This window comes from Peromyscus leucopus, chromosome 8a (genome assembly GCF_004664715.2).
Source record: "Peromyscus leucopus breed LL Stock chromosome 8a, UCI_PerLeu_2.1, whole genome shotgun sequence".
NCBI lineage: Eukaryota > Metazoa > Chordata > Mammalia > Rodentia > Cricetidae > Peromyscus > Peromyscus leucopus.
Genome location: NC_051085.1, coordinates 40,140,050 through 40,159,188, shown reverse-complemented (window position 1 = coordinate 40,159,188; position 19,139 = coordinate 40,140,050). Strand labels below are relative to the sequence as shown.

Below are 19,139 nucleotides of genomic sequence, written 5' to 3'. Positions count from 1 at the left end.
CCCGAAGGGAACTTTCAAAGAAATACCTTAAAAACTTTTACACACTGGTACTGTGGTTACCGGGGTCAGGGGTGGGAGTGGGTGTTAGAGACACTCTAACCCTGGTGTTACAGTGTCTCTGTTGGAGTCTGGCCTTGCCAGTCAGTCATGTGGGGTCTTGAGAAAGTCATGTGACTTCCTTGTGACTCCCCTCTTTATGAAGATGGCAGTCATACCTCATCAGGTGGGTATGAAATGCTAATGGTACAAAGTAAATACCATGAAAACTGTAGTTAGCTGCTGCTATTATTATTACTATGACTTTACCTGGGAAAATAAAATACCTACAGTATTTTCTTCCTAAATTATAAATTTATGTTTTCATTTGCAACAGTTAGTGCTTTTGTAAGCACAATCTATCATGACCACAATTATAAAATAAAATTTTCCTTATAGTGATGGCAATTATATTAAACCTCAGCAGGACACACACACACACACACACACACACACACACACACACACACACACACACTCCATGCGTCTTTCTGTAACAGTCACATTTAACAACAAAACCCCAGTATTTGTTAAATGCTCTGCAATACCTTTGACTTCCAGCAGGGGTAGCTAGCCAACTATAGTCACTGTAATCCAGAAATTGAGGCATTAAGGCTAGGATGAACAACTGCATTATCTAAAAGCTGTGAGTCATGGTTGATACTCACATATAGAATAGAATTTACTCCTTTTAAGTACAAAATTCTCCGTATTCACACATATGTCCATGTCTTGGTATTTTCAGGTACTACTATTCTAAGTACCTTGAATATATTAGGTGGTGGTTTTGAAAGGGGAGTCTCAGTAGGTAGCCCAAGCTAACTCAAATGTAGCATCATCCTTCCCCAGCCTCTCGAGGGCTAGAATTACCTGTGTGTGCTCCCACACCTAGGCTATGTTAGAATTTTACTTCCCATTAGAACACCGCTGGGCAAACACAACATGGTTTGCACACGAGGAAGCAGAAGCCCTAATACTTTATGTGACCTACAAGTCACAGGGCGAGCGCAAGACAGCACCTGATTTAGGCTAGTTGAGCACATAATTTGAATCAGGCTAGGAATATTATTGTTGGAACCATAAGTGAGAATCCCTGAAAAGAAGCTGTGCCTACAGCCGGACTAATACCACATCTGTGTGGAGAGGTTGGGATGTTGCAGTTCCAGAGACGAATTACAAGTTATTGGATTGCCTACTCTGTTTCTGACACATCCTGCTAGACTTACCGGACCACAGGTTTAAAAAAAAAAAAATCCTTTAGTATGTATTAACTTAGTAAAACCTAGCTCTCTATCAAAGGGTTAAAAAATGCCTTTTTAGACCGCAGCTAACATCTGAGCTCTGTAATTGAGATCCCTCTGTCTGTCTAATCAGACCTCTGTCTGAGCTACCTCCCTGTTTCTACTAATTATTTTTTTTAAATGCCTCAATTTGTAACTTTCTTTGTTCTGTTACCATACAAACTCCACAAAACTGCTTCCATTTTGAAACATGTATTTGGGGAACTTACATCTGTGTTTCTGGGCATTCATCACTCGAATTTGGCTCCAAAACAAACTATTTCTTATCCCCCTTTGGGTCTACAGAACCTAAAGAAGCAGTCAACTCTTTCAGAGATTCTGAACTTCCAGTTGCCTTTGTCCAGCTTGGTATTGATGAGCTCCACTCCTCCAACACTGGAAATTCTATCATTGGAATGAGGCAACATTACACACAGTCGTTCCTGCCCCGGACCTCCCATCTGGACAAGAGGTGAGTGCCTGGGCTCAGACCCACAGAGGCCTGCCCCAGATCCCATCCCTGGGCACCAGCCATTCCGAAGACCTGCCCAACTTGGCCCCAGATTCTGGCCATCTGGCAGGATCTCCTCCACCCCCACTGGGAAGGTTCCCCTTCTCCAAGACCCCCGGCTGACCCTGCAATCTCCATGCCCTGCCCCCATGCCCATCCACCCAAGACCCCAGCCACTTCCTGAGACTTAGAGACTAGCCCCCAGCTCCCATCCCGTCCCGGACCTCCCATCTGGACAAGAGAGCTTCCATTTGGACCAGAGAGAGGCTTCCTGAATCTGTCAATTCTGTCTGGACCAAGAGCACTGATAAGACCAAGAACGAATACACAAAGAGATGGCAGACATCAAGGCAGAAGTACATACAACAAAATGAAGAGCAAGACAGCATCACCAGAACCTAGCCCTCCTCCAACAGCTAGACCTGAACATCATAAAATGGAAGAAGCAGAAGAAAGCAACCTTATGAATAACATCATGAAGAGGCTAGAGCCTTATATAGAAGGAATCAAAAAATTATACACAGTCTAAAATTATTCAAGAAGACACCAATGAGAATTCATTTGATCAGTGAAAGTATGACCTTTATGCCCAAGTATATTAGACATAGCCAATACTTTCGTTATTTCTGAAAGCCTTTAGGTCCTAAAGTTTAGGATGTCAGAGTCACACTTGTCTCCTCCACACCATCGACAAGGTGGACAGTTAACCTTGCCCAGAGCACACGCCCCTGCTGGATTTTGAAACTGAAATATTGACCTCTAATGACAATGTGTGAACTTGGTTTCTGTGAAGTGAAGGCTGGCAAGAGATAGCCTGTGCTCTCAGGCACAGATCTACGCATCTCAGTAACTGAGAACTCAGGAAAAAAAAACACTACGAAGCGTCCTGTCATAATGATCAAGTGGGAAGCATCGTTAAGCGCTTTCCATTTCTTTAAGATAACGTAAGGTTTCAGAAGATCCTTGGGATACAGGGTCAGAGGTGACACTCACGAATGTTTTGGTTGACCTGTCCCAGGCTACCACGGCGCCTGGCACTGAGAACTTGTTTCTCTCAGTGCCACTCCTGGCTATTGCCCCACCCTCCCTGCCACACCTGATTCTCAGGGACAGAAGCTGGCTCAGGACGCTGGTGCTGTGTGCTGACATGCGATTTTACTTGAAACAAAAAAAAAAAACAAAAATTGTGTGAAGTGGATAGAACGGGCTCTAACCGGGTTACATGTGTAGGGAACTTACTAACTGGGGCAAAGGGAGCATGACGTTATCTGCGGGGAGCAACAGGCAAAGAGTTAAAGAGTAAAAAACTGTGCGTGAACTGTGCGCATCCATCAGAATTTCTGAGCTCCCTGATGGATCCAGACTGGAAGTTAGACACCAAAACCACCCAGAAGTGGAGATGGCTTCTTGCAGCCTAGACTGTGCCACCCAGCGCTGCCAAGTCGCCCTGCGGGAAGGACAGGCAGGCGAACAAACAGATGTGTGTCTAAAGAGTCAAGGTCCAAAGGTGGATCCCGGCAGGAAGTGCAGTCTCTGCTTGCGGGGGAGCCAGGGACTTCCAGGTTTGAGCGCACACGTCCTTACATTTCAGGGCCCCTCATTTATTCATTCACAAGCCATTGGGATGTCTCAGACAGGGTGCCTGGAGCTCGAGTGTGGCCTTAGCCAGCGCTCTGCTCACACCGTGTGTGCACACAGCTTGGGGCAGAGCCCTGGCTTGGCGCTGGAGTGTCCACAGGTGTGTGCAAGGCGCTGGCGGCCATCGGGTGGGACTTGCAGGCGGCGGGAGGCACAGGCACGCCCACCCTGGCGGGGAGCCCGGGGCTGGCCTGAGCTCTGCAGCCCGGGTGACCCGGCAGGTCGGGGCGGCGCGCTCTGAGTCACCGGAATCTAGGTGTGGCCCCCGCGCGCCGCGCCCCCGCCGCCAGCCCCCGGGGCCGCGTCCCGGAGGGAGCCGCCTCTTCCTTTAGTCGCCGTGTCCGCGCTCGCGGGGGCCACTCTCCACCACCGTGCCCCGACGCTCCTCCGCTCCGCGCCGCCGCCACCACCGACGGACGACATGCTGCGCTGCGGCCTGGCCTGCGAGCGCTGCAGGTGGATCCTGCCCCTGCTGCTGCTCAGCGCCATCGCCTTCGACATCATCGCGCTGGCCGGCCGCGGCTGGCTGCAGTCGAGCACCCACATCCAGACCTCCTCGCTCTGGTGGAGATGCTTCGAAGAGGGCGGCGGCAGCGGCTCCTACGACCAAGGCTGCCAGAGCCTCATGGAATTCGGTGAGTGGCCCGCCGCCTCCCGGGAAGCCCTTGGGAACCGGACCTCTGGCAGCCGCTGGGGCCTGTCTGATAGGGGTCAGGGGTAGTGGCTGCTTCAAAAGCCCGATCGGAGCTCAGACTCCAGAATCTGGCTGGAGCCAGATGAAGCTGCAGTTTTAGGTGACCCCAAATCAGGCCCAACCCCGAAAGAGACTAGCCCAACTCATTTACAAATAAAAGTTTTGTCAGTTCCCTGCGCAAGCTGATGTCAGCCATCGCAAGGTAAGTATTAAAATAACGTGCCCGGGTGGATTCGTTACACTTCGTCTAACTTAAAACCTCTTTTTTTTTTTTTTCCCTTCATGAGAAAGTCCTTTCAGGCAAAGTGGGAGCAGTTGTGATTTCAATAGATACTTCAGAGTCTTAGCTGTCCAGCTGGTTGTGTTCATGCTTGTTCTGGGGAGGGGCCTTAGTTGAAGCGTGACTGTTAGGGAACTTTATCTGAATCTGGTTTAAAATCGGAGAAGTAAACACTTCACTCCAGTGAAGTGGTGTTGGCACTTTTAACACATCGCAGGAAGCCTCCGTTTGCCTCTGCTTGGTTTGCCTCCGCCCGGAGAAGCCCCAGTACTTGATTTAACTAACAGTCAGTAGCAATTCTTGGGAAAAAAAGCATTTTTCTTCCCGAAGTGGATGTCCCTCTTGTTTAGTTAGGGTAGATACAGTAGTGATTGGCAGTGTGTCGGGAGCAAGGACTACCATAACCAAAGCTTTAGTAATCAGTTTTATCCTTTAAACAGAAAAAAGCAAGTTACTTTTTTCCCCATTCAATTTCTAGTTTCACCATAATTTGATCCTTTTCCTGGAGCAGCCCACCCAGGGCTTCTGCCAGGTCCTGGGCCCCTTATCAGCTGCCTGATGTAGCTTATTCTTTCTGGAGGAACTTCCCCAGACAAGGAGGCAGGTAATAAAATGAGAACGTGCAGCTGTTCCTGCTTTCTTTACGGCCTGTGCTCTCCCTAACCACAAAGACACAAATGCTTGGCCTGACAGAACTTCCTATTGCTACAAATCTTTTAGGGTCTTACAGGGAACGTATTGCCTTGGAATAACCTAGCTATATCTTAAAATGCATTTGAACTCAGTCTCTTTCAGAGGGCTTAAGAGGTACGCGTGTAGATTTTTAAAATTGACTTTGTTAATTATAGCTTACTCCAAGGTGGATCCAGCCCCAAAGAGTACTCAATAGTGGAGTCAGCTTGCAGAGGCAGGATCAGCGTTCTTGCTGGGACATGACTTAACCTGCAGGGCCCTCTTGTGAAACACACACAAAGCCATTTCCATGTTTCTTGCCTTGTAGGGTGAGCTCATCTTTTAGGGTGTGCCTGCTCTGACCTCAGGCTAATCCACTACTGTGTAAATCAAAGGGAAAAGCAAGTTTTGTTTCTAGTTTGTCTCTTTAACCATGAGTCTGAAGCCTTACCTTTTTTCTGCTCTAAGCAAGCACCTACCCAGGATAAAGTTTGTTTCAATTCGCTATGGAAATCAGCCTTAGAAAAAAAAACCTTAGTTTCCTGAAGGAATCTTGAAAAATTGCTTAGTACTTTCATGAGGCAGTGTCTGGTTTTAATGCTAGCAGATGTGTGTTAAAGCAGTTGAACATCCAGGGGAGTTACCTTTGCAGAGGTGATTAAGTGCCCATGTTGTGGCAGACAGCTCTTGCTCAACACCCAGATGCATATCACCCGTGGAAAGTTGGCCTCCTTGTCAAGCCATGGAAGGGGACAAGAGGTGGGAAGCCACTGCACCATCCAAATCTCCCTGTTATAGACAGAGATGAGTTGAAATGCTTCTTCCTTTGCTCACTCTCTGTGGGCTTCTGATTAGTCTTCGACACAGCTGTAAAAGAATGGTGTGTCCTACACTTTAGGGTAATTATCTGGGCAGTCGGGAACTCTATAGATCTCCAGAGAGCTTCAACAGGGCCTTGCTGGAGCTCACAGTGTGCTGAAAGCAGTGGTGGTCGTAAAACTGTACGAATGATGTGTGCCCCCCTCTAGAATGCTTCTTAATGATATTAGAAAGTAAGGTTTGTTTGAAGCTATTAACAAAGCAGGACCTTCATTAGAAAGTGTTTGATAACCATGTTTTGCCAAGTGATATTCCTAACATTAATACTTTTATTTTGGTAGTAAGGATTGGTTATTCTTAGTGATGTTGACAATAATACTAAAGAGTATGCATGTTTTATAAAGGCCAATGATTTCTTAGGAATAAATGAATATACAGCAATATTATATTCTTTATTATTGTTGTTAAAATTTTAAGAATTGTGGGTTACAAGGTCATCTCATCTTTTTTTTTTTTTGGTTTCGAACAGGTTTCTCTGTGTAGCTTTCCTGGAACTCACTTTAGCCAGGCTGGCCTCGAACTCACAGAATGCTGCTCTGCTCCGAGTGCTGGATAAAGGCGTGCGCACACCGGGCTCATTTTTTTTAAAACAAATAAATAAGCCAAGTTAGATCCTGAATATTTTGTGATGGTGGCAGCTAAATTGGATATTTATCTTAACAAATACTTGTTTGAATGTTTTGGTTTGTATTTGTCAAGAAGAATATGAGAGAGTCTAAGCTGACGATTAAACTGATCATTCGAGTTTCGCCTATAAGCCAAACTCAGAACAAAACTTCAGTGAGTATGCACACGCCGCTTTTGAAATGCTGGCACCGTCTTTTCCAGTATAGAGAATATTTCCACAGAAAGGTATTTTAAGCTTCGGCTCACAGACTTCGGAACCCAGGCAAGCTCTGGCTTGTCAGGGTGGAGGATATGGGGATGAGGTATGCACCAGAAGAGGAAGAGCTGTGGAAAGTCAGTGTCTGGAGTCTAGACTGTAAAACACAGAACTTCATATTTACCGAAGACATCCCTTGAATCTCTTCACATGCACCCAGTGTTTTCCCTAGACATCACTTTTCCACAAGTCCAAAAAAAAATAATAATAATAGAGTATCCTATGAAATGTTTTGTCATTAAGCACCTTGGTTCCTAAAAGTGCAGGACATGAGAAAAATACCTTCAAACCAATCATTTGCATTAGGCTAAATTCACTAGAAAAGCCTTTATTCTCTTGCAGCTTTGGGGGTAGTATTATGGGATAGGAGTATGCCCAGGTGAGGTGGAAGGGGTTGGAGGGAGTGTGCTGGGATGGGAGGGGTGGGGGAGTTGGCTGGTGGGAGGGGACAGGAGGCAGGCTGTTGATATTTTATGAGGTTAGATTAGCAGATAGATTTCATGTGCCTGCACGTACATATGTTCACATTCTTAACAGCAAATTCAAGGGTCGCCCGCTCCTTTGATGGGATAACTTTAAAATATACACCGATGAGTAAACTCCAGGTGTTAAGCACCCATGGCACAGGCTAGCCCACTGCCTGTTTGTTCCAGTAGCACAGGCTAGCCCACTGTCTGTTTGTTCCAGTAGCACCCCAGAGAACCTCAGTGTGTTGAGAGGGACTCCGTTTGGCTCTGTCCCTAAGAACACAGACTGCTGAACCTGTGGGACTAGAAAGGAAATAAAGGGCTGGGGTTCCAGCCTTCCCAAGCAGCTTCCTTCTATCTGAGGACTTCATTCCGCCCCTCACCCCATGTAGTTGGTAACAAGTACCTCTCCTATGTGGACTGAGGAGAAATGTACACCCCTATCAGTCCTACTGTCCGGCATTCAATTAGTTTTTAAATATTTGAGGGTCTGTTGGCTGCAATGGGGTGTAGCTGCCCATTTCTGACAGGAGTTCTGTGAAAATTCAGTGGTAACTAGCCACCACCCAGCGGGATTTCAGGAGGAAGCGTCAAGTGTGTAAGGACTCTCCGGCCGCTATAGTGCCTCGCCTGTGGCTCTCCCGCCATTTCTCCGCTAGGCCAGCCATTCCTTAGTGCTTTCCAGAGCTTCTGCAGGATGGTGGCTTTGTCTTATATACATACGTTTTGTAGGTCTGTTCTTAATTGTCCTTGGGAGTTTTGTTCCTCCGGTGTTGAATTCTGCTTTAGCTGAAGGACCTGGGAGGTCACTGGATTCCTGTGCCTCAACCTGACCACACATAGTTTCCTGGGAGTGGGAGGCAGGACAGGTTTGGGATGATGTTGCAAAAGCTTCCAAACGGATGGCATTCCAAAGGCTATGCCTTTGCCTTTATCTCCCTATTGAATATGCGAAACAGTATTTTTGTATGTTGCATTCACCCATCTTCACTTACACGTGGGATCTTTTAACTTTTAAAATATCCAGATTCCACTTCTGCCTGTGACTGGCATAAAAGCCCTCACAGAAACAGTACACAAAACACCTGTTAAGAACTCTGTTCCTCTAGGTGGGACCTTTGATATTGCTGGTTGAAGAATGCATGTTCTAGAATGTACTTGTATGTACTAATATGCGCTTGTATGTTCTAGAAAGGGACCCCACTTCAGTTTGATGACACGTCTGTGCCCTCAGAGTCTTGGGTGGACCCCAGGCAAGTGGGGTGGACCTCACAACTATTTTGGTCTGTTTGGTCCATATGTAAAATCTATGAAGAATATAGCAAACCCATAGGAAAACACTAATTTGGGGATGGGAAAGGAAATTAGTACATTTCCAAAATACTTACAGATTAGGAATATAAGCAGTATTTTCCTTTTTCCTTGGTTTCTCTAAGCATAAACTTTACAAAGTCGTACTTAAAACACAAACAGCAGATCGCTCTTCCTAGGAGGAAGCAAAGCGAATGAGCAATTTTTACCCAGAAACTCTGTTTCCCTGGAGCCCCTCTGGCTTCTCTCGTCACAGTCCAGATAATGAATCACCTCCACACAACTAGGAACGGTCGTAAAGTTTAGTGTGTAAAACAGTAAGGAAGGACGGACTTGTTCATGACTGATAGAGATGAACTCTGCCTGCCAAGAGCTGTGAGCCATCAAATCACGAAAAAGGAAGATTTAGGACACGTCTTGAAAAATGGATGTTTTTCCTCAGTGTTGACAACTGAGATGTAACTTGAATCATCGCATAATATAAAGTAGAAATAGTTCCCAAAGACTTGTGTACAGCTGTAGATGTTAAGCTCCTGGGCAATTAAATGAGATCAAAGGTACCTGACACACAAGTACTTTAGCTTTTCTTTCTTTCTTTTTTTTTAATGTATAAAGTGAGAAAGTAGTGCTGATATCTGTCTGGCCAACAATCCTCTTCTCAGACAGAACATTAGATCTTGAACCTCCTGCTCAGACCTGGTCAGGCGGGCCCCTCCATCCTAAAAGAAAATTGCTGCTGACCTCAGAAGGCCTGCTGTCTTGCTTGGAGAAGTCTGTCCTGTATCAGCTAGGATCTTTAAAACCATGCCAAGATTTCAGTCTAAATGATAGTTAAGTGATTCAGTGTGCCGTGCTGTCAGGAGCAGGTTTGGCGTGTTCTGCAACAGGAGTGCCTTTTCTCAAGAGAAAATGTTGCCTAATTTTCCATTTTGATTTTCTTGAGAGTCAGCATTTTAAGTAAGCAAGACATTAACGAATTGATTGAATAGGGAAAGTGCCCCAGATGGTCCATTTGAATGATACGTTCGCCGGTCGGTACCGGATATGTATATTAGGTTACTATTCCTTTTATGTAATTCTCTCCACATTCCTGAAATGAAGTGTGAGTTACACTTCAGCTAAGTATCAGGAAGAAGTCCCAGCAGTAGCCTGTTTGTGCCGTTCTAGCTGTCCTCAGATGAACAGGTTACATGAATATGACAGCATTACGCAGAACTTATTTATCTAAGCTTTCTAGGCAGCCTGTGATCGCGGCAGCTCAGTTCCTATAGTACGTGCCTTGTTAGGAAACGTTTCTGTTCTTCTGAAAATCAAATGCTGCTGTCTGATGTACTGCTGTGTGCTTGCATTCTCTGTGTGCTTGCGTAGGTGTGTGTTGCCTTGCCTGGCTTCACAGAGGGAAAATACCTCTTTGAATGCAACAGCTGATTTCGTTGAACTTGATGGCCGGCAGTAACCAAACAAACACAGAAACAGACAGACTGCTTGCTATCTGGTCACACACTGAAAGCTGTAAGCTTCTGGGGGTAGCACTGCTTCCATGTTATGTGTTATAGCGCTTACTCATCTAAATTCTTATTCTCCGTCTTCAGGACGCTTACAGAAGGGCACAAGGGGACCATGGAGACTAATGGTGGGGACAGGAGAAGAAAGGATATTACACTTTTGTGTCCTGTGCAGAGTCCAGATTTGATTCCCCTCCCCCACCACACATACGCATTAACACACACTATGTGAAAGCAAGAGAGACTCTCTGGAGGGAGAAAGGGAGGAGGAAAGAGGAGGAGGGAAGAAGGGGAGGAGGGAGGAAGAGGAGGGAAGAAGGGGAGGAGGGAGGAGGAAAGAAAGGGAGGAGGAGGGAAGGGGAGGAGAATAGCGAGGGTGAATTTGAGCAATGCACAAGGACACATGTGTGTGTAAATGTCACAGTTAAGCCAGTTGTGTGGGAACTAAAGCAGCTCTTTGGCGTGGAGGGAAGAACCCCAAGGTTATTAACAACTGAGCTGCCTGGACCCGGTCTTTCAAGCCCTGATGCAGGAGGTCTGGAGGGAGGCGTAGGAATCTGTATTTTAATAAGCACCATTGCTTAATGTGACATTCTGGTCTATGGGCTACCCTTTAAGAAGATCTGATCAATTAATTATCTACCACAGCATAGTCCTTTCCCATTTAAAGAGTTTCTTACACAAAAAAAGAAGAGGCAAAAGTGAGAAAGGAGACTTTGAATTGTATATGCCAGCTTTGACTTCGTTCATGTGTTTTTAAGACAAAATATTCTGGTGTTAACCGCGCCCTAAAATCTCTCACTGGTGTAACAAGAAGAACAAGACTTGGGCGGCAGAGGGGGGGGCGGGGGGGAGTTGTAAGAACTACACCTCTCAAACTGGGTCCAATCACAGAGCATCTCACCCCTCCTGCCCCACAGCTGAGGGGTCATTTGGAGGAGAACATGTATTGGAAGATATATAAAAATGTTTGTTCGAGCCGGGCGGTGGTGGCGCACGCCTTTAATCCCAGCACTGGGGAGGCAGAGGCAGGCGGATCTCTGTGAGTTCGAGGTCAGCCTGGTCTACCAAGTGAGTTCCAGGAAAGGCGCAAAGCTACACAAAGAAACCCTGTCTCGAAAAAAAAAAAAAAAAAAAAAAAAAAAAAAAAAAGTTTGTTCTTCTTACTCATTTGTTATACCCAATCAGTCATGTACCTGAGGAGGCTCTTTAAGGCATGAGACCCCTGGAGAAGGGAAGAATAGGCAGCTTAGCCCACATTTGTGGTAGCAGATAAGGATAGGAAAATGGGTGATAGAAATCTTTAGGGATAATACAGAACCTCCCATGCGTGGAAGGAGTGAAAATCTGAGGTTCTGGGAAGACGTTATGGGAACAGGAAAGAAACTCTTTGGACAAAGGGGGCTGGTGAATTACCAGAGGATGATTTGCACGTGGGCACTCATCCTCACAACCTGCAGCCAAGCTTTTTTTTAGGCTGAGTTCACAGATGAGGAGCCTGTGGTCACATGGTTAGCAGTTGGCAGAGGCAGGGTATCCATGAGCTCTGGCGGCCTCTAAACCCCTTTCTTTTTCGAGGGCCAGGGTTTGACTCTGAGCCTTGAAATGACTGTGCATACAGTGGGTGTGTTGTTGGCTGTGCTGTATTTTAGTAAGAAGTAGAACCCAGGGAAGGGGCACAGAGCTCCCCTTTAAAATTCAGTGAGGAGTGAAATAAGGGCATTCGCCAGTGAGTGGGTAAAGAAAATGAGGAATTTGAGTGCAAGAAAATGCTGAGCTGAAAAAAAAAAAAAGAGTGAAATGCTAATTCATGCTCTGAAATGGCTCATCTTTAAAAAACACTTTGGTGAAAGAAGCCAGTCATACAAAGTCACAGAGTGTAAGATTCCCTTAGCAGGGAATATCTAGGATGCGCAAATTAGGAAGACAAATGAATGGTTGCCAGAACTTGGGATAGCGATGGTGAGGCGCAGAATGGGGAGTGACTGCAGATGGTGTGTGGTTTCCTTCGGGAAGGATGAAAATATTCAGGACTTGTTAATGGTGATAGTATCATAGCTCTCTGGATATGTGTGTGTATACACACACACACACACACACACACACACACACACACACACACACACACATATCAGCCAACACAACCAACACCCATGCAGGGGATCACGCACATCTTTTTAAATGTATGTGTTGGACTCAGGCTAGATGGCCAGCTCTACGTATCTGCCGTCTCTGTGTTAGCCTCACTTCTGGAGTCTCCCTTTACTTCCAAACTAGCAATGAGGGTGAGGTGAGCCTGCAGAAGTTGTTCTGAGGAATTAGTGCATCTCCTGATGTTAACCGCCGACTCTGGATGCCGGGGTGTATGTATGTGAAGAGATGAGGAGTCCATGTGAGTTGAAGGATGGGGGTTAGTGAGTGGGTTGTGCTTGGCTGGTAGATCTCCTCACTTCCTCGCTTACACAACGTCTAGTTGTGTAAGGGCACAGGGTTAGTACTGCCGTGTAGGCCTTCAAACACAGAAGTCAGTTTCTGCCTCACCTCAGTTCTTTTTAAGGCCAATAATGAAGAACTCTCTTGAAATAACTTCTGAATGAAGCCAGACATTAATAGAAACTAAATAATAATCCTTTAAGAGGAAGCATTTCTGAAAGAGTATGCAACTTGAATTGTCTGGTATGAAGAATGTTTATCATGGTCATGTTGCATTCATATCTGTGTGAGCTTTTAAAATTGACCTCTTTGTGTGGAAACTGTGCCAAGAAGCTGAATTTGCATTTTAGAGATGTAAACATTCATCCAAACTTAGAGGAACAAACCATGTTAATGTTCTCCATATCTCATCCAGTTTCCCCTTGAAGTGTGGAGATAATTAAATATTCCCAACCCCTTCACAAAACAAAAGGAAGTCCCTCCCCTCCCCCCAAACTCTCTCCTGGAGGGTGGGGGTCGGATGCTTTGACCAGCAGTTTGGGACCTGGCACGTCTGTCTGTCTGACAAGTGTCCGCGTCTCTGTCTTGCAGCGTGGGGACGAGCGGCTGCCGCCACGCTCTTCTGCGGCTTCATCATCCTGGTCATCTGCTTCATCCTCTCCTTCTTCGCCCTGTGTGGACCCCAGATGCTCGTTTTCCTGAGAGTTATCGGAGGCCTCCTCGCCCTGGCTGGTAAGACAGGAGGGCCAGCAGGTCCTCATTTGTAATCAGTGGGCGTGGGGAGAGTGTTCTGGTCCGTCTCTGTGGCTCTCCACGGAGGACCGCTGGCAGTAATACTTTCTGATTTGTCCCTGGAAATGGCTCGCCACGGGCAAAAGTATCAGAGGACAACTGTGCTTTAGGAACCTGAGTCCCTTTCCCTCTGTGCCTTAGATGGCCTTCTTTTCTCTGGATTCAAATACCAAGGGAACCAGGTTGGTATCTTATTTCTCAAGATACCAAGAGGGGAGCCAGGGCAGAACTCCAGCCATGAACTAGCAGAGACAAACCTGGGCAGCCAGTGTTGGAAGCAGGCCAGAAGTGCCGTGACAGCACGGGTCCCATGCAATCAAGCGAGCACCAGGAGAATGATGGCGGTGCCTGTTAGGAGAGGAAGGGAGGGAGGGAGAGAGGGAGGGAGTAGGAATGGGAAGGGGAGGGGGGAAAGGAAGGAAAGAAAGAGAGGGGAGGGGGGGAAGAGAGGGAGGAGAGGAGGAAGAAGGAAAGAAGGGAAATAGGAAACCCTTTAGCGTTATCTCTGGTGCTCTAGAAAGAACTTATTATGGTGGGACAATGGGGAGGACATGTAATGGTTTTGTCCAGTTAGATCCTCATGTCACGCAGAGTGATTTATTTCCCACTTGTTTTCTCCCTGGTGTCTGTGTAGGACATGCCTTGCTCCCAGGCATCTCTCACACTCATCTGGTTTGGCCCATGATTAGTAGCTAGATTCCTCTAGCCACTAAGCATCCTTTTAGAGACCCTATCATTAGAGGGAGAAGCTTTTGTGAATGGCGATATTGTGACTGTGTGTCCCAGCTGGCTGGGATACACACTGCGACCCAAAGCAGCCTGAGGAGGAAAGGGTTTATTATTATACCTTACGGGCGAAGCCAGAGCAGGAGTTCAGACAGGAAAGGGGTGGGGGAGTGGGGGGATGGGGGGTGGGGGCAGAAACTAAAGCAGAAATCACGGAGGAACCCTGCTCTCTGGCTTGCTCAGTGCTCAGCTTTCTTCCTTGTGCAACCCAAGACCACCTGCCCACAGGTGGCACTGCCCACAGTGCCCTGGGCCTTTCCACACCAATCCTGAATCAAGAAAAACATCTCACAGACATGGCCACAGGCCGATCGGATGAAGACATATCTTCAGCTGAGGTTCCCTCCTCCCTAGGAGGTTCCGGCTTGGGTTGAATTGACAGACACCCACCAGTACACTGTGCATTCATTCATGGATTCATTCACTTGTACTTCCATACTCTGAGCTTCTTTCTCCTTCTCTTCAGCTATTTTCCAGATCATCTCCCTGGTCATCTATCCAGTGAAGTACACACAAACCTTTGACCTTCACAGTAATCCCGCTGTCAATTACATCTATAACTGGGCCTATGGCTTCGGGTGGGCGGCCACCATCATCTTGATCGGCTGTTCCTTCTTCTTCTGCTGCCTCCCCAACTACGAGGATGACCTGCTGGGCAATGCCAAGCCCAGGTACTTCTACACATCTGCCTAAGGTCGGAGGGAGACCCCCCCCAAGAGAAGCCCTGCTGCAAGATGGATCCTGAGGAGGAAACTGTTCTCCAAGCCACGAGGAACCTATGTTTGGGCAGTGTTCCTATGATCAGAAATGCTGGAATAAATGTTAAAGAAAATGCTTCGTAAATAGCGTTAAGTTTCATGTCCTGTGTATGTCTTGTGGAGTTAGAAAAGACTTGTTTCTGTTTGCTAATTTTATGCTAATTTCTCCTGACATCAAATCTGTATCATTTAAACTGCTGTTGTTAAAGAGTGTGCGTGTGGAACTTAATAAGGTAGAAATGAGATGGCTTCTGAGACTTAATTATCTGACCAAGCTTTCGTTTTTTCAAGCTAGAACGGATTATTTCTACTAAGGGCTAAGGAGAGGGGGAGCTATTGGTAAAATAATCTCAGTGACCAAATATCCTAAAAATTAATGCCAAGAACAAACACACTTTTTTTACATTTTTCAGTTACATAAAGATGCAGAATGCTTTCCTAAATGAGCATCCTTTGTGGGAATTGCTAGTCAGTGTTTTGAACAATTGCTGTCTCGCTTAGCTTCGTGTTGACTTGCTGTGGTGACATGTGGGGAAGCGTTCCCATGGCCAAAGCAAGTTCCAATAGTCAGGCCGCTGTCACTACTGAAATGCTATAATGAAATTCCCTCTTTTAACAGAGTTTGACGTAGTTTAAGGGGTAGGGTGTGGGAAGAAGCCATATTAAATCTGTACAGAACCAGCATCCACGGGATGCGAGGATGGACTAGGTCTGATTCGTCCTGACTGGTGGATGTGGTGGCCTCAGGTAGGAAGGCACAGAATGGTCACCACTGCCACAGCAGTGCCATTCAAACACCCTGAGGAGAAGAAATGTCTCTTCGTCATCTCAGCCTTAACTGGGCTCTACTGATAGACAGCTGGAACAGATTTTAACTGTAACAGAAACCTAAATATAATTAAAGCTGGTCTTGCTTGGTAAACAGACTGAAACTGTCTGATCTAACACATACAACTGGAGAATTCAGGAATGAGTTTCTCTGCATAGATATTGGATGGGCTATGATTATTATTTTTACCATTTATACTTACGTAATGGGAACCCGCTTATTTTATACAGCAGATGACTCTTTTGTAAGTTGCGGCAAAAGCAGTTTGCAGTTTTCATTTCCAGCTTCCTCCCCGCCCCCCTCCAATAAACCAGGTGTTCAAATCCTGTGTCTGGTTTGTGGTTTTGTTGTTGTTGTTGCTAATTTTCCATTCTGTAAGGGGAATTAAAAATTCTTCCAATGGGTAAGAAAATTAGACAAAATGAAGTTTCATGTCTCAGTTTTAAGGGTTTCGGTCTTGTTTAGGTATTCAATTACATTTTAAAAAGTTCATCCTACAACTTCAATCTTGTGTACTGGGGTACGTAAGGAATTCATTGTCATAAACTATAAGGAGCTTTCATTGAAACCAATTATATTACATTATTTATTTGGGTTTGGGTTGAAAACCATCCGTTTGTTAAGCCTACATTTAGACAGTTCAGAACACTTGTGGAGCCTGTATCTTTCTGCCCAAACTTTTCGTCATTTTTGTGCATCTTAGGTTTGGGTTGACCCTTCCCCACATGTCAATCATATTTTTTTTTTGATGATTATAAAAAATTTATCTATTTTACAACATGGGTTTAGCTACACTGAAAAAATTACACAGCTTATTGAAATACATTTCATTTTAGAAACAGACTACTAAAGTCTATACAAAAACTCTAAAATAATTTCTGTAGTAAAATAAAGAGTGTGTTAAAAGAGCTACACAAAGAAGAAAATTCCCATCTTCTCTATAATGCTTGATATTGTGTGAAACGTGGCCAGCTCGACTGCAGTCAGCACCAAAAGCTGAAAAGAATTCATTACAATACACAGTGATACAGTTAATGCTCTGGATTAATCTCACAGCCTCCCCGATTAGTATAAAGGAAACCAGGCCCGTCCCCTCTTTGAGGAGAAGACCAGGATATAAAAGCAAGCATACCTCATCCGCTGATATGAAATTATAAAATTCCACAGTCTGAGTATCTGAAATTTAGAAAAGTCATCAGAAAATGCAAGCAAACTGAGCGTTAGTTCGGTGGTTCCCCTGGTTACGAGGGCAGTCTTCTTGTTCACTCCCTCGGGTCAGTCTGATGGTTCACCAGCACAAAGGCCAAGGCCCGGAATTCGGGAGGCCGTGGAGACAGGGAGACCCCAGAGAGGCACAGCTGCACCCTTCTGCCAACTCACCGCGGGGGTGACACTCGGGTGGGCGCTAATGATGCTGGGCCTGGGCCGCGCTGTTCTTCTCTGCCAGGTGCCTCAGGAAGGTGTCCTCGCTCTGGCCTCTGTGGTTTAGGGGCTCACTCTTGAAGAGGGCCGGGGGTGGGGGCAGGTGAGGCACAGGTGGAATGGGGAGGTGGTGGGCATGATGCGGATGCGTGTGGATGTGCAGGTGTGAGAAAGGGTGCGGGACGGGCCTTGAGGGAAGCGTGCCGCCACCGCCCACGGGGTTCATACTGACTGCGGGGGCTGGGCTGGTGGGAGTGTTGGGCACAGCTGGAGCGGGAGCAGCCGGCGCCGAGGTCAGAGGGATCTGGACAGCTGGCGGTACGTTCACTGGACTGGTCACTCGGAAGCACTTCTCCTTGTGGGCCTTCAGCATGTTAGAGAAGCGGAACCGCTGGCCACACACGTCACAGGGGTAAGGCTTCTCGCCTGTGTGAGTTCTGCGATGCCTCTTCATGTTGGGCCGGCTGGTGAAGTTTTTGCCGCAGATTTCACAGATAAAAGGTTTCTCTCCAGTGTGCGTCTTCATGTGCTCATCGAAGTACTGCTTCATGTTGAAGTCCTTGCCACACCACTGGCACATGAACTGCTTGTGCCCAATGTGGATGCTCATGTGGGAGCGCAGCTGGTACTTGTACTGGAACCTCTCATCACAGTTCTCACATCTGAAGGGTTTCTCTCCAGAATGCTGCAAGGAGTGCACCTTGAGTGACATACTGCGCTTGAAAGATTTTCCACAGGTTTCACATGTAAATGGCATGTCTTTTGTGTGTGCGACCATGTGTTTCCGCACGTGAGCCATGGTATAGAACTTCTTTTCACAAATCTCACAGGCAAATTTTTTTTCTGCATATCCATGGACAATCTTGATATGTTCATGAAGGGACCAGAGTTTCTTGAAGGATTTGTTACAGGAAACACACTCCACTATGATCTGCTCCCTTTTGTAAGAGACTTCCTCCTCCTCCTCCTCCTCCTCCGTGTCGTCAGAATTCTCCCGGTCTTCCTTGACAGTGTGCACCTCAGACACTGCCCTGGTCTCCCTGAAAAATGGCTGTTCCTCCGTCTCGTGGAGATGCGGTTTGCTCATCTTGGTGTCTACTAGCACAGAGTAAGGGCTTCCAGACTCTCGTTTGTACACTTTGGTGGACAGGTCGAGCTCCTGGCTGGCACCGTGGTAGAAGGTGGGTGGCGCCTGACTCCGACGGCTCTCTTCCTGTGCCATCCCTGCGGCATGTGCTGCACGGTTCTCAACCAGCTCCTCACAAGGACTGGCTGTGTAGCTCATTGGGAAGTGGCCCAGTTTATGAAGCGGTGCAGACTATGGAGAAACCTCGAACACAGGGCAATCAAGACTCCAATCCGTCTCCATCCACAGAGAACTAACCACTCCAATGAAAACGAGGAACTCCTGGAGCCCAAGTGCAGCTCCTCAGTGTCAGAGCGCCAGCGTGTAAGTCAAACCTGGATGTTCTTACGGCAAGAGCGGAGAGCACTCCTGACTCTCCTCCCAAGAGAGCCACAAGGGACTTGGAACGCCTTATCCGGGCCGCCGCCGCCGCCGCCTCCGCCGCCTCGGCGGCCCATCCCTGCGGCAGGGGCCTGTCGCCGCGCCGCGTCGCTCCAGTCCCCACCGCCCGCCCCAATCATATTTTTTAATGTAGTAAAACGAACTCTAAAAGTCTGACGTGTACTTCCTCCTCAGTGAGCAACACCGTGCGTGCAGACATCCGACAGTGTCCATCCAGCTGGGCCCTCAATGGATTAATGTTGGCAGGTTCAGATTCTAGGATTCACTTGTGTGGGTTAGTTGACTGGTTGGTCACCCCTCTCTCATCTCCTGGTTGTGAGCCTCCTCCTTGTGATGGGCCCTCTTCCATCCAGGGGTGGAGGTGGTAGTCTCTGCCTTCCCTGCCCACCTTCCCATTCAAACACTTCCCCATCATCCGTTGAAAGTTGGTTCTAC

General features: G+C 46.9%; 2 protein-coding genes across 2 annotated transcripts; one reads left to right on the top strand and one right to left on the bottom strand.

Moving 5' to 3' along the window:
• The first annotated feature begins 3,810 nt into the window (after positions 1-3,810).
• LOC114686101 (p53 apoptosis effector related to PMP22) lies at positions 3,811-16,082 on the top strand. Its single transcript, XM_028860734.2, has 3 exons — positions 3,811-4,100; positions 13,181-13,321; positions 14,634-16,082. Exons 1-3 carry the CDS (start codon positions 3,887-3,889, stop codon positions 14,858-14,860), a joined length of 582 nt encoding a protein of 193 aa, XP_028716567.1. The 5' UTR covers positions 3,811-3,886; the 3' UTR covers positions 14,861-16,082.
• Positions 16,083-16,497: 415 nt separating this feature from the next.
• LOC114686110 (zinc finger protein 652-like) lies at positions 16,498-18,776 on the bottom strand. The gene has a single exon (XM_028860743.2). It carries the CDS (start codon positions 18,459-18,461, stop codon positions 17,160-17,162), a length of 1,302 nt encoding a protein of 433 aa, XP_028716576.1. The 5' UTR covers positions 18,462-18,776; the 3' UTR covers positions 16,498-17,159.
• Positions 18,777-19,139: the final 363 nt, after the last annotated feature.